This window comes from Zea mays, chromosome 1 (genome assembly GCF_902167145.1).
Source record: "Zea mays cultivar B73 chromosome 1, Zm-B73-REFERENCE-NAM-5.0, whole genome shotgun sequence".
Classification (NCBI taxonomy): domain Eukaryota; kingdom Viridiplantae; phylum Streptophyta; class Magnoliopsida; order Poales; family Poaceae; genus Zea; species Zea mays.
This window is the reverse complement of record NC_050096.1, coordinates 216,020,773-216,043,054: the sequence shown is the minus strand read 5'-3', so window position 1 is coordinate 216,043,054 and position 22,282 is coordinate 216,020,773. Positions and strand designations below refer to the sequence as shown.

At 42.4% G+C, this 22,282-nt stretch overlaps 1 protein-coding gene across 2 annotated transcripts; it reads left to right on the top strand.

Moving 5' to 3' along the window:
• The first annotated feature begins 14,116 nt into the window (after positions 1-14,116).
• LOC100194399 (30S ribosomal protein S17, chloroplastic) lies at positions 14,117-17,622 on the top strand. 2 transcript variants are annotated; one of them, XM_020546662.2, is made up of 3 exons: positions 14,117-14,529; positions 16,686-16,813; positions 17,168-17,573. In XM_020546662.2, the coding sequence occupies exons 1-3, from the start codon at positions 14,368-14,370 to the stop codon at positions 17,193-17,195; spliced, it is 318 nt and encodes a 105-aa protein (XP_020402251.1). In that variant the 5' UTR covers positions 14,117-14,367; the 3' UTR covers positions 17,196-17,573. The 2 variants fall into 2 exon arrangements, with proteins under 2 accessions (XP_020402251.1, NP_001296829.1); NM_001309900.1 differs by lacking the exon at positions 16,686-16,813 and having other exon boundaries at positions 14,156-14,529; positions 17,168-17,622.
• Positions 17,623-22,282: the final 4,660 nt, after the last annotated feature.

Sequence of the window (22,282 nt, the reverse complement as noted above, 5' to 3'; positions counted from 1 at the left end):
GCTTGGCCCTCGCGTGGGCTTCCCTTTGCGTAGGGGCACCAACGAGGATTAGTCGGGACCTTGCGTGGTTCCGGATACCTCGGTAAAAATACCAATGTCATCCACGAGAGTTTGCATCTCTACCTTGCTCTTTAGCTTCCGCATTTATATTAAGCATTTAAGTTTCAATCTTGTCTTTATACTTATATTGTTTAGGATTGAAACTTAGCCATTGTGGTAGAGATAACAACACTTAGAAAAAACCTAAGTTGCGCATTATAGTTTGATTATTTGCATTGGTTTTGCTCTAGGGTTTTATTTGTGGCCTAGTTTAGAAAAAGTTTTAGAAGTCCTAATTCACCCCCCTCTTAGGCGTCACCTGTTTCCTTCCTGGCACCAGAGTATAGGTTGTACCATGTGTGCCGACTAAGCATGCGACTCCTGATGGAACATGCACGACATAGTGTCAGTGATGTCATGATCCGAGGGCAACGACAAAGACTTGAGCAATAGAACCAATAGGAAGGAGAGGAGGCACACTTCTCTCCGCGACGAGGGGCCGATGGAAGTCACCATGGACATCGGTCGAGTGGTACCCCCACTTCACATGACCCTTTGTCAACTGAATCTAACCATTCATCTTGGAGGACCAATTATGACAAGACTGTGCACCCTATGCATCCTCCTAGGAGCATTATGGGTATCACGGTGGCACTTCATCATCATATTAATGTATGCTTAGCAATTTTGATTTTACAGCTTCAGGGCCACCATCCTCCACGTGTTATGCCTCTGATAGCCGAATCATGAGATGCCTTGACTTCATGATGGTGGGAATGGATCTCCATGATCATTACATTGTGGAGATGAGGGGAAAAAATCAAGAAATCAGTCAATGCACTGCATACATCTAGGACCAGGTAAATCAAAATCACAACATGCTCTTGGAAACCAGAGAAATTGCATATACGATATTGGAACACACACATCAGTACCACAATCGACAATGTTTTGACCCCCACCAGTAGCTTGTTTCGAGTTTGGGGGAAGTGAAAAAACTCTGCATCATGGGTACGTTCACTACCTCCTCCTTCCACCTGGTTGTTACCCTTTCTGTGTTTTCCCTGAACTGGCCTCGTTGAGAGAGAGGGGGGATAACAACAACAACAACAACAATAACAATAACAATAACAAAAAATATGTAATAATAATAAATATAATAATAATGATACAGTACATTTACTACTTTAGTTCAATTTCTAGTAATAAATACTTTGTTCACAAGTTTAGCTTATTCATGGAATTAATGAATACTTACCCTATAGTTCTGATAATTATACCTAGAATAAGTGGTATGATTAATATTGTTCTAAATGTGCATATGCTAGAGTAAACTAAGTGTTGTACTTTGTGGTTGCCATTCATTCCTATACCAAGGTTGTTTTGAGTTACATTTGATTATTGTTAAACGAGCTAGTCATTCATGTGTTCCTAATAGGATGACATCTGAGGCTTTTAATTCTGAAAAAAAATTAAGATACTCTTTAGTGTTTTTGTAAAATTGCTACTGTGGAACCGTTGAACCATAAAACTTGGTGCTTTATAATAGTATAGAAGTGGGCCTCATCTTTTTATCTCTTTTTTGATTGGCCAATTGGGCTACCTTACCAATGCACACAGTTTTGTGATAGTTTTGTTAAAGGTTGTTTGGTTCCTGAAAGGGAAATAGGGTTAACCTTTTCTCACAATTAATTTTGGTGGTTGAATGCCCAACACAAATATATGGACTAACTAGTTTGCTCTAGAATACATGTTCTACAGGTGCATAAAGGTTCAACTCAAACCATTAAATATTCAAGTTAGGGATCAAATTCAAAGGAGCAAATGAAACCAAGTGTGCTGTGGTCTGACGCACCGGACAGTGTCCGGTGCAGCAGGACCGTACTGAGTCCAACCAGCCACTCTCGGGTTTCAGCAGGCGCGCTCCGCTATAATTCACCGGACTGTCCGGTGAGACAGCGGGCAACGGCTATCTGCGCGCAACGGTCGACTGCAAAAGTACCTGACGCATGAACAGTGCAGCGGCAGAGTCAGAGCGCAGAGTCAGAGGCGCACCGGACTGTCCGGTGCCACTAGAAGACAACAGCGCCAACGGTCGACTGCTCCCAAACCCTAACGATTGGGTGACGTGGCGGCGCACCGAACAGTGAACAGGGCCTGTCCGATGCGCTCATCGCCAGCAGCCTTCCCCAATAGCCACTTGGTGGTTGAGGGCTATAAATACCCCCAACCACCACAACTCAAGGCATCCAAGTCTTCTGAAGTTTTCATTCAATACAAAAGCTAGTGCATTCACTCCTAGACACAAATCAAAAGATCAAAGCCTCTCCAAGTCCCAAATTCACTCCAACCACCTAATGACTTGAGAGAGTGTTTGTTCGTGTTCTTTTGCGCTCTTGTGCTTGGATCGCTTTCTTCCTTCCTCATTCTTGTTCCCAAGTGAATTGTAATCAAAGCAAGAGACACCTAAGTGTGTGGTGGTCCTTGCGTGGTCTAAGTGACCCGTTTGATTAAGGAGAAAGCTCACTCGGTCTAAGTGACCGTTTGAGAGAGGGAAAGGGTTGAAAGAGACTCGGTCTTTGTGACCGCCTCAACGGGGACTAGGTTCTTTAGAACCGAACCTCGGTAAAACAAATCACCATGTTCATCCACTCTATTTTTTGGTTGATTTGTTTTGCCCCTCTCTCCCGGACTCAATTTAAGTTCTAATTCTAACCCCGACCTGTAGCTTGTGTTTTAAGTTGTAAATTTCAGATTACGCCTATTCACCCCCGTCTAGGTGACTTTCAATTGGTATCAAAGCCTGGTACTTCATTAAGAGTCTAACAACTCAAAGTGCTGTCGGGAGAACACGCCAAGAGGGAGATCGTGACCGACGACAAGCCCGCAAGCTCGGGGAGAACCCTTTTGAGGGAGTCCGACCATAAGCACAAGGAGGAATCCTCTTCCTCCAACAAGACGCATCAGAAGGGTGACAAGAAGAAGAAAATGAAGAAGGTAGTCTACTACGAGACCGACTCTTCGTCACCCTCCACGTCATCAAGCTCCGACTCGTCCGTCGCTTCTAAGCGCCATGAGCACAAGAAGTATAGTAAGATGCCCCTACGCTATCCCCGTATTTCTAAACGCGCTCCATTACTTTCTGTCCCCTTAGGCAAGCCACCATAATTTGATGGTGAAGATTATTGTATGTGGAGTGATAAAATGAGGCATCACCTAACCTCACTCCACGCAAGCATTTGGGATATTGTTGAGTTTGGGGCGCATGTACCTAAGGAAGGGGACGAGGGCTATGACTCAGATGAGGTCGCCCAAATTAGGCATTTTAACTCCCAAGCCACAACTATACTCCTCATCTCCTTGTGTCGAGAGGAGTATAATAAGGTGTAAGGGTTAAAAAGTACCAAAGAAATTTGGGATGTCCTCAAGATGGCACACGAAGGGACGAGGTGACCAAGATCACCAAGCGCGAAACGATCGAGGGAGAACTCGGTCGATTCGCCCTCAACAAGGGAGAGGAGCCACAAGTGATGTACAACCGGCTCAAGACCTTAGTCAACCAAGTGCGCAACCTCGGGAGCACCAAGTGGGATGACCATGAAATGGTCAAGGTTATTCTTAGATCACTTGTTTTTTGTAATCCCACTCAAGTGCAACTAATCTGTGGAGACCCTAGATATAAATAGATGTCTCTCAAGGAGGTAATTGGCAAGTTTGTGAGCTTTGAACTTATGATCAAAGACTCCAAACATATTGTCAACTTGAAGCAAGGCGTCACCTCTACACCCGAGGTGCAACCCGTCGCATTCAAAGTGACAGAAGAGAAGAAAGAGGAGTCTACATCAAGTAGGCTTCCCATCGACGCCTCCAAGCTCGACAATGAGGAAATGACGCTCATCATCAAGAGCTTCCATCAAATCCTCAAGCATAGGAGGGGGAAGGACTACAAACCCCGCTCCAAAAGGGTGTGCTACAAATGTGGTAGCCCGGTCATTTTTTTGCTAAATGCCCATTTTCAAGTGATAGTGACAGGGGCGACGACAAGAAAGGGAAGAAGAAGGAAAAGAAGAGGTACTACAAGAAGAAGGGAGGCAATGCCCACGTGTGTCGGGAATGGGACTCGGATAAGAGCTCCACTGACTCCTCCTCCGACGAGGACGCCGCTAACATCGCCATCAACAAGGGCCTCCTTTTCCCCAACGTCGGCCTCAAATGTTTCATGGCCAAGGACGGCAAAAAGAAGAAGGTACAATCTAGAACCACCCCCAAGTATACAACATCTAGCGATGAGGGTAGTTCTAGTGAAGACGAAGATGATTTACTTACTCTTTTTGCTAACCTCAACATGGAACAAAAATAAAAATCGAATGAATTGATAGGAGCCATTCATGAGAAGGATGAACTCTTGGACAACCACGAAGAATTTCTTATTAAATAAAATAAAAAACATGTTAAAGTGAAAAATGCTTATGCTCAGGAAGTAGAGAAATGTGAAAACCTGACTAAAGAGCTTAGCATTTTCCATGATTCAGTTACCAGTCTTAGAAATGAAAATGCTAGTTTAAATGCTAAGATTGATAAATTGAATGAATCAATTTCTAGCCTTAGGACTAAAAATTCTAGTTTAAATTCTAATGTTAGAGAGTTAAATGTTTGCAATGATTCTATTTGCTGTCTTAGAAATGAGAATGCCACATTACATGTTAAGATAGATGAATTAAATGTTTGCAAACCCTCTACATCTACTGTCGAGCATGTTTCCATTTGCACTAGATGTAGAGATATTAATGTTGAAGCTATTAATGATCACCTTACTCTTATCAAACAACAAAATGATCATATAGCTCAATTAACTGCTAAAATTAATGAGCATGAAATTGAAAATGAAAAGTTTAAATTTGCTAGAAGCATGCTCTATAATGGGAGACGCCCTAACATTAAGGATGACATTGGTTTCCAACAGGGAAACAATGTCAAGCTTAATGCCCCTAAAAGATTGTCTAATTTTGTTAAGGGCAAGGCTCACATGGTTCAGGATAATGAAGGCTACATTTTATATCCTGCTAATTATCCCGAACATAAAATTAGAAGAATTCATGCTAGGAAACCTCATAATATTTCTCACCATGTTTTTATGTATAAAAATGAGGCTTCTAGCTCTAGGCATTCTACCCATGTTAAAATGCCTAAAAAGAAAACTCCTGCTGCATCAAATGAGCATAACATTTCATTTAAAACTTTTGATGCTTCTTATGTGCTTACTAACAAATTAGGCAAAATAGTTGCCAAATATGTTAGGGGCAAACACAAGAGTTCAAAGACTTGTGTTTGGGTACCCAAGGTGCTTGTTTCTAATGTAAAAGGATCCAAGACCGTTTGGGTACCTAAGAACAAGGCCTAAATTTGTTTTGTAGGTTTATGCATCTGGTGGTTCAAGTTGGATAATCGATAGCAGGTGCACAAACCACATGATAGGGTAGAAAAGAATGCTCTCCTCCTATGAGAAAAACGAAGATCCTCAACGAGCTATCACATTCGGGGATGGAAATCAAGGTTTCGTCAAAGGCTTGGGTAAAATTGCTATATCACCTGACCATTCTATTTCCAATGTTTTTCTTGTAGACTCTTTAGATTACAATTTGCTTTCTGTTTCTCAATTATGTAAAATGGGCTACAACTGTCTATTTACATATGTAGGTGTTACTGTCTTTAGAAGAAGTTACGATTCAATAGCATTTAAGGGAGTGTTAGAGGGTCAACTATATTTAGTTGATTTTAATGAAAACACAGCTGAACTTAACACTTGTTTAATTGCTAAGACTAATATGGGTTGGCTCTGGCATCGCCGACTAGCCCACGTTGGGAAGAAGAATCTTCACAAACTTCTAAAGGGAGAACACATTTTAGGACTAACCAATGTTCATTTTGAGAAAGACGGGGTTTGTAGCGCATGTCAAGCAGGAAAGCAAGTTGGTGCTCACCATCCACACAAGAACATTATAACGACTGACAGGCCGCTCGAGCTACTTCACATGGATCTATTCGGCCCGATAGCTTACATAAGCATCGGCGGGAGTAAGTACTGTCTTGTTATTGTGGATGATTATTCTCGCTTCACTTGGGTATTCTTTTTGCAGGAAAAATCATAAACCCAAGAGACCTTAAAAGGATTCTTAAGACGAGCTCAAAACAAGTTTGGATTAAGGATCAAAAAGATAAGAAGCGACAATGGGACGGAGTTCAAGAACTCTCAAATCGAAGGCTTTCTTGAGGATGAGGGCATTAAGCATGAGTTCTCTTCTCCCTACACACCTCAACAAAATGGTGTAGTAGAGAGGAAGAATAGAACTCTACTGGACATGGCACGGACCATGCTTGATGAGTACAAGACACCGGACTGGTTTTGGGCTGAGGCAATTAACACCGCCTGCTACTCCATCAACCGGCTCTACCTTCACCGAATCCTCAAGAAAACATCTTATGAACTCCTCACCGGTAAAAAGCCCAATGTTTCATATTTCAGAGTCTTTGGTAGCAAATGTTTTATTCTTATTAAAAGAGGTAGAAAATCTAAATTTGCACCTAAGGTTGTAGAAGGCTTTTTACTAGGATATGACTCAAACACAAGGGCATATAGAGTCTTCAACAAATCCACTGGATTAGTTGAGGTTTCCTGTGACATTGTGTTTGATGAGACTAATGGCTCCCAAGTGGAGCAAATTGATCTTGATGAACTGGATGATGAAGAGGCTCCGTGCGTCGCGCTAAGGAACATGTCCATTGGTGATGTGTGTCCTAAGGAATCCGAAGAGCCTACAGAAGCACAAGATCAACCGTCATCTTCCATGCAAGCATCTCCACCAACTCAAGATGAGGAACATGCTCAAGATAATGAAGATCAGGAGGATGAGCCACCTCAAGAGGAGGACCATGATCAAGGGGGATATGAAGACAAGGAAGATGAGCAAGAAATATAGGGACAAAGACCGCCACACCCAAGAGTCCACCAAGCAATCCAACGAGATCACCCCGTCAACTCCATCCTTGGTGACATTCATAAGGGAGTAACAACTAGATCTCGAGTTGCACATTTCTGTGAGCATTACTCTTTTGTCTCCTCTATTGAGCCATACAGGATAGAGGATGCACTAAGAGACTCGGATTCGGTGCTGGCTATGCAAGAGAAACTCAACAACTTCACGAGAAATAAGGTATGACATTTAGTTCCACGTCCTAACCAAAATGTTGTAGGTACCAAATGGGTATTCCACAACAAGCAAGACAAGCATGGTGTGGTGACAAGGAACAAAGCTCGACTTGTGGCCAAAGGTTATTCACAAGTCGAAGGTTTGGACTTTGATGAAACTTATGCACCCGTAGCTAGGCTTGAATCAATTCATATATTACTTGCCTATGTTACTTACCATGGCTTTAAGCTCTATCAAATGGACGTGAAAAGTGCCTTCCTCAATGGACCAATCAAGGAAGAGGTCTATGTTGAGCAACCTCCCGGCTTTGAAGATATTGAGTACCCTAATCATGTGTATAACAGTATAAACTCTCAAAGGCGCTTTATGGGCTCAAGCAAGCCCCAAGAGCATGGTATGAATGCCTGCGATATTTTCTTATCACTAATGGCTTCAAAGTCGGAAAAGCCGATCCTACTCTCTTTACTAAACTATTGCAAAAGATTTGTTTGTATGCCAAATTTATGTTGATGATATTATATTTAGGTCTACTAACAAATCAACTTGTGAAGAGTTTAGTAGGATCATGATACAAAAATTCGAGATGTCAATGATGGGGGAGTTGAAGTATTTCCTAGGATTTCAAATCAAGCAACTCCAAGAGGGCACCTTCATCTGTCAAACGAAGTGCATTCAAGACATACTCAAGAAGTTTGGGATGATGGATGACAAACCCATCAAGACACCCATGGGAACCTGAGAGCACCTAGAGGGGGGTGAATAGGTGATCCTGTAAAAATTCAACAACTAATAGCCACAAAACTTGGTTATAGAAATGTTAGTGCGACTAAGTAGTTGCGAAGCGAGTTCTTCTGGGCAAGACAATCACAAATAGATCAACACAAGAGACACGTGATTTTATCCCGTGGTTTGGCCAAGTAACACTTGCCTACTTCCATGTTGTGGCGTCCCAATGGACGAGGGTTGCACTCAACCCCTTTCAAGTGATCCAATGATCAACTTGAATACCACAACTTTTCTTTGCTTATCTCTTTTTCCTGTTTGCGAGGAATCTCCACAAGTTGGAGTCTCTCGCCCTTACAACAAAGATCACAATGAAAGCACGGAGTAAGGTTGGGAAGAGCAACGCACACTAGAATTAAATCCACACCGCAAACACGCACACAAGTGAGAAGATGAGCACACAAAACACGCGTGGAGAGTTTACAACTCGAAAAGTGCTCCAATCTCAAGAACGATGAACGATTGCGTGAAAGTGAGGACTAGAAGTCTTGGAATGCTTAGAGTGTGCTTGGGTGACTCCTCCATGCGCCTAGGGGTCCCTTTTATAGCCCCAAGGCAGCTAGGAGCCGTTGGAGGCCAACAAGGAAGGCTATCCTTGCCTTCTGTCGGGTGGCGCACCGGACAGTCCGGTGCACCACCGGACAGCCACTGTTCATGTCCGGTGCGTGATCTCCTTCCAATTTTGGCACAGATGACCGTTGAACCTTCAGGCAAGTTGGCGCACCGGACAGTCCGGTGCCCCCTGCTGACCGTTGGCGCGGGCCACGCGTCGCCCGCGGATTGCGTGGCCGACCGTTGCACTGGCGGTCGTTGGCTCACCGAATAATCCGGTGCACCACCGGACAGTCCAGTGAATTATAGCCGTATGCCGCTGGTTTTTCCCGAGAGTGGCCAGTTCACCGGAAGCCAGCCTGGCGCACCGAACACTGTTCGGTGCACCACCGGACAGTCCGGTGTGCCAGACTGCGCTGAGAATTGGCTGCTCAGAGCCAAGTTCTTTTCTCCTTCTCTTTTCTCTGTTTCTAGCACTTAGACGGAATATGTTAGTACTCAAACCAATGTACTAAGTCTAGAAACATACCTTGTTACATGATTTGCACTTCTCTCTTTATTTGGCACATAATAACACACTCACTATGTGTTGGTCACAAAATCACCAAAATATAATAGAAATGGTCCAAGGGCACATTTCCCTTTCAGAACCAATGGGTATCTCGACCTCGACACAGGAGGTAAGTCCGTAGATCAAAAGGTATATCGATCGATGATAGGATCTTTACTCTATTTATGTGCATCTCGACCGGATATTATGCTTTTCGTATGCATGTGTGCAACTTTTTAGGCCGACCCTAAGGAAGTTCATCTTAGGGCCGTGAAGAGAATCATGAGGTATTTAGTTTACACTCCTAAGTTTGGGCTTTAGTACCCCAAGGGATCCACTTTTGATTTAATAGGATATTCCGATGTCGATTGGGCAGGATGTAAAATTGATATGAAGAGCACATCAGGGACTTGTCAGTTTCTAGGGAGATCCCTGGTGTCTTGGGCTTCTAAGAAACAAAACTCAGTAGCTCTTTCCACCGCCGAAGCTGAGTACATTGTCGCAGGCCATTGTTGTGTGCAATTTCTTTGGATGAGGCAAACTCTCAGGGACTATGGCTACAAGTTAAGCAAAGTCCCTCTCCTATGTGACAATGAGAGTGCAATCCGCATGGCGGATAATCCCGTTGAACACAGCTGCACTAAGCTCATAGACATTCGGTATCACTTTTTGAGAGATCACCAACAAAGGGGGATATCCAAATTGCTTATGTAAACACCAAAGAACAATTAGCCGATATCTTTACCAAGCCATTAGATGAGAAAACCTTTAGCAAACTTAGGAATGAACTAAATATTCTTGATTCTCGGAATTTTGATTGAAACATTGCACACATAGCTATATTATATATACCTTTGATCATATCTCTTTCATTTGGTACAAATGCATATTTCTTATTATTTATGTATCAAGGCTACGACTAATGTGTTTTCAAGTGTATTTCTATACTAAGTCGTAGATTGAAAGGGAAATGAAGTATGTGACGAAGACAAGGCTTCCACTCCACTCTAACGGTATCATTTATCCTTCGTCGCTACTTCGCACACTCTCAATTGATATAATCTTTCACTCATATTTACTTGAACCAATGGGGGAGAAAATAAAAGGGCTCTCAAAGTCTCCGTTTTTGGCGATTAATGCCAAAGGGGGAGAGAGTATTAAGCCCAAAACAAAAGGACCGCACCACCACCTATTTTTAACTGTGTTTCAAAATTTTTAATTAATTTGGTATATTTCAAATTGGTATCTAATTGATATATTTAAAGGAAGATTTTTAAAATTAGCATCTATTAAAACTCTCTTGAAAACGAAGAGGAGAATTTCATTCAGGGGGAGTTTTGCTTAGACAAAGGAAAAACATTTGAAATAGGGGGACAAATTTCAAATCTTGAAAATGCTTCTTGCAATCTTATTTATATGCCTTTGACTATTTGCAAAAGAATTTTGAAAAGACTTGCAAAAACAAAACATGTGGTGCAAAAGTAGTCCAAATATTAAATAAACGAAAGCAATCCACTCATATCTAGTAAGATTATCAATTGGTTTAACTCCAAGCAACATATGCACTTACCTTATGCAAACTAGTTCATCTCTGCACTTTATATATTTGCTTTGATTTGTGTTGGCATCAATCACCAAAAAAGGGGAGATTGAAAGGGAAATAGGGTTAACCTTTTCCCACAATTAATTTTGGTGGTTGAATGCCCAACACAAATCTATGGACTAACTAGTTTGCTCTATAATACATGTTCTACAGGTGCATAAAGGTTCAACTCAAACCAATAAATATTCAAGTTAGGGATCAAATTCAAAGGAGCAAATGAAACCAAGTGTGCTGTGGTCTAGCGCACCGGACTGTCCGGTGTGCCACCGGACAATGTCCAGTGCACCAGGATCGTACTGAGTCCAACCAACCACTCTCGGGTTTCCACAGGCGCGCTCCACTATAATTCACCAGACTGTCCGGTGAGACAGCGGGCAACGGCTATCTGCGCGCAACGGTCGACTGCAAAAGTACCTGACGCATGAACAGTGCACCGACAGAGTCAGAGGCGCACCGGATAGTGTCCGGTGTGGCACCGGACTGTACGGTGCCACTAGAAGACAACGACGCCAACGGTCGACTGCTCCCGAACCCTAACAGTTGGGTGACGTGGCGGCGCACCGGACAGTGAATAGGCCCTGTCCGGTGGCGCACCGGACTGTTCGGTGCGCCCATCGTCCGCAGCCTTCCCCAACGGCCACTTGGTGGTTGAGGGCTATAAATACCCCCAACCACCACAACTCAAGGCATCCAAGTCTTCTGAAGTTTTCATTCAATACAAGAGCTAGTGCATTCACTCCTAGACACAAATCAAAAGATCAAAGCCTCTCTAAGTCCTAAATTCACTCCAACCACCTAGTGACTTGAGAGAGTGTTTGTTCGTGTTCTTTTGCGCTCTTGTGCTTCAATCGCTTCCTTCCTTCCTCATTCTTGTTCCCAAGTGAATTGTAATCAAAGCAAGAGACACCTAAGTGTGTGGTGGTCCTTGCGGGGTTTAAGTGACCCGTTTGATTAAGGAGAAAGCTCACTCAGTCTAAGTGACCGTTTGAGAGAGGGAAAGGGTTGAAAGAGACCCGGTCTTTGTGACCACCTCAACGGGTACTAGGTTCTTTAGAACCGAACCTCGGTAAAAACAAATCACCGTGTTCATCCGCTATATTTCTTGGTTGATTTGTTTCCACCCTCTCTCTCGGACTCGATTTAAGTTCTAACGCTAACCCCGGTCTGTAGCTTGTGTTTTAAGTTGTAAATTTCAGATTACGCCTATTCACCCCCTCTAGGCGACTTTCAGTTCCAATCTCCTTAACTTTAGTGAGTCACTTTTAATCACTAAAATATCAATGGGATGACTAAAATATGTCTTTCAAATAGAATTTTTAGGGACTAAAGTTTAGTCCCTAAAGTTTAGAAGGGTGACTAAAGTAATCAAACACCCCCTAAATAGGCATCTAGTTTTAATTTAGTCTTATAAATAAAATCTAATATATTGATTTATGAATAATGTAGTTTACAAAAAAAACATATGCCTGTCCACGTAAACATTAATTAGTGTTGATCTTGAAGTGGCTTGTTCCACTTGAGTTATTTAAAAAATGGTTTATTCGGACTATGAGTGAAAATGGTAACAATAATTTTTGATTACCGGAAATCGTTTGAAATTTTACCTAAATTTAGGACTAAACGGAAATGGAAACAGTTACCGAAAATACGGAAACGAAATCGGTACAAAAAACTCGAAAACGGAAACGAAAGCGATTTGAGTCTCTTCCGCCCGTTTTCGAAAATTACTGTATTTATTCGATATTTTATCGTTTGTAATGAATTCAATATTTTTTTATAGAAAAACATTAAATTTGAACTGATCTTTATAAATTCATAAAAGATTCATCCGTGCTTTGAAAAATATGAAACAAATTTTATTATTTTGTCTAAAATCAAGGTCTATCTAATGTTATGTAGTTTAGATTTGTTCGAATCTTTTATGGATCTTATTTATAGTTTCTTTTCAATTACTACTCTTGATACATATATTCATGATTTGCACGATGACCTCAGAAGGACTAGGACGATACCAATTATGTTGACTTTCTAACTATATGTATGTGTGGACAATGCTTGCCACTTGTATTGTGAAGTATTGTTTTAATATTTTTGTGAGATCTATTCTCGCAATATTTTTTTTCTCCTTTTGGACTCAACCACAAAGGATTCGTTTAAACCAATTAACAAACTCTTGCTTCGATTTTCTGGGGTACCTTTCAAGTGTACCAATAAATACTTTGTTAGTAAGGAATCAAATGTTGGAGAATTCTTTTCTAATAGATACTCGAATGAAAAATTTGATACCACAGTCCTTGCAACTCCCCTTGTCGGATCCTTATTAAAAGCTCCATTTTGTACTGGATTGGGGCATCCTATTAGTAAACCCGTTTGGACTGATTTATCAGATTGGGATATTCTTGATCGTTTTGTCTTCTAGAGGATTTCAAAGACGATTATTTTATTTACGGAGTTGGTTACAAAATATCCATCTCTCAAACTGGATTTACGGAGATGGTCAAAATTAGTACATCTCCCAAAATCTATTAAGGTGGTGTGACTATTCAAACTAAAATCTATTTTCTAATTGGTTCGCACATATTGTTGTATGGGATCGATCAAGTCGTATACTTACATGGCTACTGTCATGTTCTATTGTTTGATATGTTTATCATTATCATTTTAAAATAATAGTTTTGGTAATTTTCGATCGTTATCGATTCATATACTTACATGTTATCGATTCATATACTTACATGGTTACTGTCATGTTCTATTGTTTGATATGTTAATCATTATCATTTCAAAAATAATCGTTTTGGTAATTTTCGATCGTTATCGATGCAATTTCGATCATATACTTTTGTTATCGACATTATCAAAATATCGATGTCGTTTTCGTTTTCGATAATATCGTATCGTTTTTTATACCGTCAAAATAATTTGAAAGTGAAAGTGGTGGAGCCTTTTTCCGATCGTTTGCTATCGTTTTCAGCCTTAGATCAGACGACCTGTTAAACACACGGCAACGACTGCTATGCAAGCAGCCTTCTTTGCAAGCGTGCAAGCAAATTATCTGGTTCATTAGATCGTGATCCAACCGTAGGTCACATTTAACACTTAAACCCTTCCACCACCAGCTCAATAATCTTTATAAAAAACACTCTAACAAACCATGGTTGTATTTGTAATTGAATCGTAATTTAATGGACCAGATGGTTTGCTTGCACGTTTGTAAAGAAGGACTGCTTGCATAATAATTGTTGCCTAAACACATACCCGCCGCTACGGCCTATTACTGAGATGATAAATCTAAATACTTCTTTATAATCTGTTAGGACCATAAATTATTTTTAGTTTAAAAATAAATAAAAATAGTATCCAATTCTAATTCCTAAATTTTATACAGCGCATTGTCAGAGGCCCTCCTGAGCTGAGTCCCTTCCCTTTCCCCCGGTCCAGTGGCGGACGCCCTAGCCAGGCACCACAGGCCACAGCCTGGGCTGCCCCACTGCCCCTGTCGCCGTCGGGCAAGCGCCGTCCAACCTGTGCGTCACCGCCTCCGCCTTCAGTTTCGCCTCCAGCAGGGGCGCCGCGTGGGGTATTCGGTTCGTCGTCGAGGAGAGAGAGTCACTTCTGCCGAGGGAGCAGGGATGGAGCCGGTCGTGGGGATCGTGGTGTCAAACAAGATGCAGAAGTCGGTGGTGGTTGCGGTGGACCGCCTCTTCCACTATAAGATGTACAACCGCTATGTCAAGCGCACCTCTAAGTTCATGGCACACGACGAGGCTGACTCCTGCAACATTGGCGACCGGGTCGGTAATTATTGCTGCATCGTCGTATCCGCCCCTTCCTCGTTCTGATGCTGTAAGGCTGTGAAAATTGGCGATGCTTAGACTGGTGTCAATTTGTTATTGGATAGTCCTAATTGTTAGCTACTCGGCGCCTGGGGTTTTTGGGTAGGCGAACTATTTTTTTAGAGTTCCGCATCTCTAGCATCGCACTCGGGAATTAGGACCAAGCGTTAAAGAGCGTTTACAGACCAGCTAGCACTAGGCAAGGCTTAATTTCAGGCACCCACACATAAGTTTAAGCAGTTTTACGGACAACGGTACCAAGCAAGGCCTCAGAGTTTTTACACCTGGATGCTGAAAAAGACACTGCTGAAGCCATTTGTAGCTTCTCGCACTTCGATTTCAGAAGGACGGTAGCTGCATATCAGCTATCCACTTCATGTCGATCTCCCTCTGTCCATGAATTAGGCACTAGCAAGAAAAATCCTCTTTAGCCTTGTCGCCAACCCCTCGATCCTTTGTAGTGAGCTCTGGCCTTGTAGTCCAACTAATTGGTCACGCGGAAGTTGCATTTTCACACCCTTTTGCAAATTTTTGGATAGATACATCAGTGGTAAATGAAAAAAAAATCGGATGGGTGAATAATGGCATTTCAATTGTTAGGTACTCTTAGGCCTAGATTAGTTGGAAATCACATGGTATCTATCTTTTTTCGATAAAGGAAGCTTTATTGAATTTTCAAGTCCATACATCGAGATGATTGTCTTGAAAACACTTCCGGCTCTGCATATCAGGATGCACACAACCTAAAAAGAAAAGGAAAAAAAAACGACATGGTAGACCTCAAGCACTAATGACAGTTGATCCTAAGGCTAGACTGCCACCCATACGCCTGGGTAAAAATGTCCTTGGCCACTAGCGTCAAGTGTTTAAAAGAGCTGAATTACGTTCAGTTATATATTGGATGCATGTGGTTGCTATTGTTACTATGTGTCAGTGTTCAGTGATCTCTCTACTGCAGGCTTGACGTTTTGAATGAGGTCTGACAGGAGTCATCCACTCTAAGGTCGCTGAGGATGACACCTGATTTTGCAGGATTAATCAGTGTCCTCATAAGTGCTAGATATACATCGGCTGATGCTGCTTAGGGCTACATGGTGGTTTGGTGCTAGGCGGGTGGCACCGGGGATGACACCTTAATTTGTAGGTTTAATTAGTGTTCTCATACGTGCTAGACATACACTGAATGGTGTCTAACCACTGCTTAGATGGGCTACATGGTGGTTTGATGCTAGGCTGGTTTCTACTAGTAGCTGACTCTTGAAAAATTACACTAGTGCACTAAATTGACTAGTAATCTGATAATGCCAGAATATAACTACTATGAACACACACGAACCCAACACATGCATACCTCACACACATCTAGATTTAATAACTATACTCAGATAGAATAGAATACCACATTCCTGGACAGATCACCATAACCATTCCAACCCCTGGTAGGTTGGGCGCATTTTATTCCCATTGTGGCACCACAGGAGAGTGACTGCAGATGTTTTACTTCTTTATTTTGTGTGTGTGTGCACGCCTGTGTGTGTGGGAGGTCAGATTTGTATTCAACCTGCTTGCAACCCGCTGAGTGAGCCATCCAAGGTGGAGGTCATCCCCTGAAGCTGGCTCTTAATGGAGAAAGGAAAACCTAATCTAAACACCATTTTTTTTCAAGTCGTCTAGTCAGGCCTAGTCATGTAGTTACCGACCAGTCGATTAGTCGTCGACCAGATCAACTAATCGAGCCTAGTCGAGTTAGTTGTCATGAAACTAATGATCTCCATGCACTACCACAGAAGCTGAGAAACGAAGATATTCATCAGTTGAACGTGGATATCCAGATTTGTAAAAAATGCTTAATTGACATTTTTGTTAAAACTCAAAATCCTGGTTTTGTGGAAACCATAGTTTTTTTGTATATGCAAATTGGTTGGAGTTTCCAAACAAAGCTTTTGTGGTTGTTAGGCTAAATCCTTTTAGGAAATCTGGTTTTCACTAAAATGAATTTTCTAGGCATTTTGAGGTTTGAGAATTTTTAGGAGGAAATTGGTTGCTCCTTGTTCTTTATATTATGTTGATGAGATTATGGTAGAACTATGGATCCTACCAGGAAGATTGCGCAGGTTGTAGGGTGGGGATTGGGCTCGAGAAGGGCGGCGGCGCTGGGGCGCTGTCGTGACCCTGGCTGGGTCGCGCGCAGGGAGAAGATTCCAGGAGACTCTGGCTTCATCTGGGAAGCCAGAATAAATTGGTATTCTGCTTGCCTTTATTCAAGTGTTTACAGATCTATATATAGAGCTTTTCTCAAGTCTATCTACTAGCTTTGGATAAGTATAACTATCTAGATAGAGATAGAGCTGATCTATTGGGCCTTGGGCCCATCTGGCGCCCCCCTCTAGCCAGCCTTGGCCCTATTGCGCCTAACATAGGTCTGGCCATACATAACAGATTAACTATTTGCATTGCATCTAAGACTCCCTAGTCTCTTTATCTGTTTATTGGGAGCTAGCGTTCCTTTGAACTAAGGTTCTGTTGAAGTCCATTCACGATAAATTAGTTTTCCTCTCAGAACTCTTTTTATGATGGCTGTATACTGTTCTTTCAGGTTAGGCTGGACCCTTCTAGGCCCTTGAGCAGATATAAGCACTGGGTTGTTGCTGAAATTCTTCGCAGAGCTAAGGTATATGTTCCACCAGCTGCAACAGCGTCCAGTCAGTCCAGTGAACATAATAGCAAATCTCAAAAGGCTGGTGTTGCTACCAAATGATCCATATGCAGTTACTCAAGCAAGATGCAGCTATGGCTTTTTTTCTTCTTCTGTATGTTTGTTTGGAATGTGGATGCCATGTTTAGCCATGGAAGAAAAAATAGCACGCAGCCACCATCTTCGCTTAATTTAGTTTGTTCTCCTGTGGTGTCCTCCCTTTAATGGTAGCCATCGAGGATATAATTACCATATTCAACAAGACCAGTGGATACTATATCGGCAGTTGTCTTTGTATTTGCATGCATGGTTGGCAGGTGTCTAATACTGCTGAAATGAGCAGGCGGAAAGATCCGAAGAGTAAAGGGTTGTTTGGTTCTTGGCTACCTGTCTTTAAACTTTAAGGTTAATAAGTCAAATTGAAGAACTAACCTTAGATAGAAAAATTTAGTTGAACTATAACAAATTAGACACCACACCAAACAGGCCCTAAAATGCTGATAATAATCTATATGAACTGGTTGTCTTTGCCGTGTTCATATTCGTACTATCAGGTGGATGAATCGTTTTCTGTGCTGTTTGCTGCATACTCGTAAATTCATGGTGATGTGCAATCAAGATTCGGAAAGTAGACCTCGATTTCATGTCGGATTGGGCTTTTGTTAAGCCGAAGTACATCTGATACTTCCGGTGCAGTTTGTACGTCCCAATTAACAATTTCTCTGAACCAGGAACAAAGTAGGTATCGTTCTTAGGTAGTATTTTCAAATGGTACTACTCAAATATTTATCGCCCGTTAGTTTAACTGATATGAATAACATACGACGGTGGAAGTAATTAAATAATGACATACCTCAGTTTTCAATTCACCACTCTACCAGACTACCACCTCTTAAAAGCTAGAACACAGTACAATGAACACATTCCTTGTGAAAATTATTACATAAATATTAGTCTCCATGTCGAACTATACATTAATATAGATGTTTGCATTAATAGGTATTTTATACATTGACAATCACCTTATTCTCCTTCTTGAGGTCTCTATTATTTTATAGTACAGTACATGCATGCGCACATAATGGATTATACTCACAAACACAAATATTGGTAGCGCTAGCCGAAACACACGACTACAGAAGAACTAACATGTGCACCGCATCCTCCAACCCAAGGTCGCTTCACGGCTCACTTGCCGTGCCCACTGCCAGCGTAAGAGCCAGCACGAGCCCCAGCATACGAGCCAGCGCCAGAACCCCCATATGGACCAGTGCCAGAGCCAGCGTACGAGCCAGCCTCAGAGCCAGCGTACGAGCCGGCACCAGAACCCCAGTGAGGCCCAGCGCCGGACCCTGCGTACGAGCCGGCATTGGAGCCCGCGTACGAACCCGCGCCTCCGCCGTTAGAGCCGGCGTACGAGCCAGCGTTGGAGCCCGCGTACGAACCTGAACCTCCGCCGTTAGATCCAGCGTACGAGCCGGCGTTGGAGCCCGCGTACGAACCTGAACCTCCACCGTTGGATCCAGCGTACGAGCCGGCGTCGGAGCCCGCGTACGAGCCTGCGCCTCCTCCGTTTGAGTCGGCGTGCGAGCCAGCGTACGAGCCTGCGCCCGACCCTCCGTCCCCACCGTTCGAGCCCGCGTGAGAACCCGCGTACGATCCTGCGCCGCCAGACCCCGCGTTCGAGCCTGAGTTCGAGCCGGACCAGGACCCCGAGCCCGAGCCGGATCCTGACCCGGACGCAGAACCAGAGCCCGAGCCTGCGCCGGATCCTGAGCCGGAGCCGGAGCCACCAATGCCGATGCCGATCCCAGTGCCGATACCCAGGCCGCCGCCAACGCCGACCCCTAGGCCACCGCCGCCGCCGAGGCTGACGCCCAGGTCCTTCCGAGCAATGTGGCGGCTCTCAGCAGCGAGAAAGAAGGCGGCCACCACCGCCGCGCCGAGGACGACGGCGGCCTTCTTCGTGCAATAATAGGCCATTGTTTTGTGTTCGCACCCCACGCTGCTAGCTACGAGATCGATCGAATTGGACTGAGGACGAGTCAAGTAAGTTTACGCACTTCAGCTAGCTCTGGGGACTGGGGATGCAGTCGTGCATGCAACTCTGTGCGATGGATTGATGTGGAGATGGCGGGGTTGCGGGCAGGTGTATATATATATATATATTTATAGGGCGAGGAGGAGCGCGACGCGAACGCGATCGACAAACGCGCGGTGGTGCGGGCGGGGTAGTGGGTTTGGAATGGTGGCGCGAGCTTGTGGCGCTGGCCGGCCGAGTCCTCTCTCTCAGCCGCTAATACTGATGCTAGTGGAGCAGTGCGACCGCGCACAATGGCTGACCTCCCGAGCGCCGCTCGACACGTATACGTACGACGACGTTCGAGGTCTCTTGGTGCATGTAATGTACCTTTGTTGCTTGTCAAGCAGTAATCATTCGTCGTCGTCCGGCGACTGTACTGTGTGATGCCAGCCAGTAAATCTATCGGTTCTGGAGATTGGATTCATGGGAAGGTTCGAGAAAGCCAGCCAAACACGTGCCAGTAAATCTATCAGGATATATGTGGCTTAGCTGGGTGCGTGCATGCAAGACTGCCGTCTGCAATCGTCTCGTGCTAGTGCTCGTCATTTTCATCAGTCAACGTTGGATTGAAGCTGGCCGCAGCGGTGCCTCAAGTCGTGCGCATTTCACCTTTCCATATGGATAGAAACCAGGTTTCATGTTTGGTGCTACTGGTTTAACTTTTTTTTTATTTAAGGTTAGTTCGTCAATTCACACAACTAATTTTAGATAAAGTGTGTCATAGTTATACACGAACCAAACAGTCCTTTACATGCTGCTTGGTTGGACTCCAGCTCGTTTGGTGATGGCGTTGTACCTACACGTATTGGGACGAAGCATAGCTTACACTATAAACGATCATTTTTGGCGACAAGAAGCAGTTGAAAATAGGTAGCTTATTTTTAGCATCAGTATATGACCTATTTTCGGTGGCATCTGACCGCCAAAATAAATTGGTCGAAAATTAACTTCTATTTTTGGTGATCGAAACCTAGGTCGCCGAACGAAAATAAGGTATTTTCACAAGTTTTATTCATACCGCTGGAAATAACTCATGAATTTCGCCGGTCTGACTGTAGCCACCGAAAACTATATAGACTTATTTTTGGCAGCCTAGACATGGACGTAGAAAATAAGTAATTCCAGAGAAAAATGTAAAATCAACAACAATTTCAACGACAATATAATCACAATATTATGATAGCAACGAAATACCTCACAAATACAAAACAGTCCACCAAAACACCTTACAAATTCATTACAATCTACCACAAACTCACAATTCCATCACAAATACATTATAATCCATCGCATCGGTCAAATTCACCACAAGAGTCAAATCATCACATATATGGGTTGTTTGAGTTGTGACCACGACCTTTAGAAACGAAGAAGTTGTTTACGAAGTCGTCTATCTCGTTTGGAGTCTAAAAGAAAGAAGAATACATTAATAACTACAATATTAACTTGACCACTATTCGAACAAATTGTTTGTCAAACTAAACTCTTCTGTAGTAGCTCCCTCCCCTCCAGAAGCTCCTCCTGGTGCTAATATTAGTGGTGGTGGTGTGTTGTGGCCCATAACTCTAGATCCCTACAAAATCAAGTTAAATCAAGATTTGAAAAGTTAATACAAACGACAAGTCTAAACTAAATTGACGCACCTGAGGTGGAGGTATCGAAGCATGTAATCCACACTGAGGCATCGATGGCTGAAATTGAGGGAAAACGAATGGTTGCTGCTGTGCCTGCTCTGTAAACCAAGACTGTTGCAAATATAATATATTAGTTATAAGACAAATATACGACTGTATTGAGAATAAATAAGACACTAATGTTCATTGCTTGTTGCTGTTGTGTCAGTGGCCACCGAAAATAAGGTTATTTTCTGTGGCTGTTGAAGACCGCCGAAAATAGTCCTGGCAGCCGAAAATGCTTATTGTTGCTGTTGCGTTGGTTATATCACTGCCATAATAAATTGAGATATAGTATATCGTTTTAACCAGGGATCTATCTTTTCTTCTTTGATCATATATATGATGTAAAAAAAAGATCATATTAGGGCATGCGCCTCCATTTCTGGATGCCGTGTTCAAGAATATTCCCACGTGCACAATTAACTGATTTTCATATGTTTATTTTTTCAAGTATGTTGTTGAGAACTGTAAACACTTTGTTTCATAATGTCCTATTTTCCATCCATGCATTTTCTCACGAAGGAAACTACACATATGATTTCTACATTACACAACATTTTATCATATGTTCTCTAATTTTTTAGTTGTTTTTTGTTAATTAGTTTAATTTTTTACTCTCTAAATGCCGTGACTTACTTTGCTCCTACATTAAAGTTTACATGAACTTGAGATACACTAATCCCAATATAATTCATTAAACTATATATTTTTACTCAATCCTTTTGTTTTCTTATAGGACACATAATGATTTGATGAATTACAATTTCTCTATAAGTTTTCCAACATAGCAATCAGTCGAATATTATAGCTCACCTTTTAATAGAATATTTATTTGCAGATATTGATAATATATTGTAAGAGCAAAAATACAAATTTTCAAGTACAACTTTGAAATGGTTTTTGAGTCTTAATATGTTCTAGAAAAACCCAAGAAAGTGCCAATATGACCTCACTGAAAGTGTACATTCCTTTAGTCGTCCCATATGGATAATATAGTTGAGAATGCTTTCTAAATCATTTTCAAATTAAAAGGATCAAGATGTTCAAGAGAGACAGGGTAAACTGGGCTAACCTAAAAATCCTTGCAATAATCAAATTATATGAAATAGCCCACTTCATCTCTTGTACCTAAGGGTGTTACCTATTCTACACAGGAGTTTTGTACCCAAGGTTTCAACCCTATTCTAGCTTGACAATTCTAGTAATTGAAAGACAAGAATTGAATTGCTCAAATATAGATGTTCAAAGTAAAGAAGG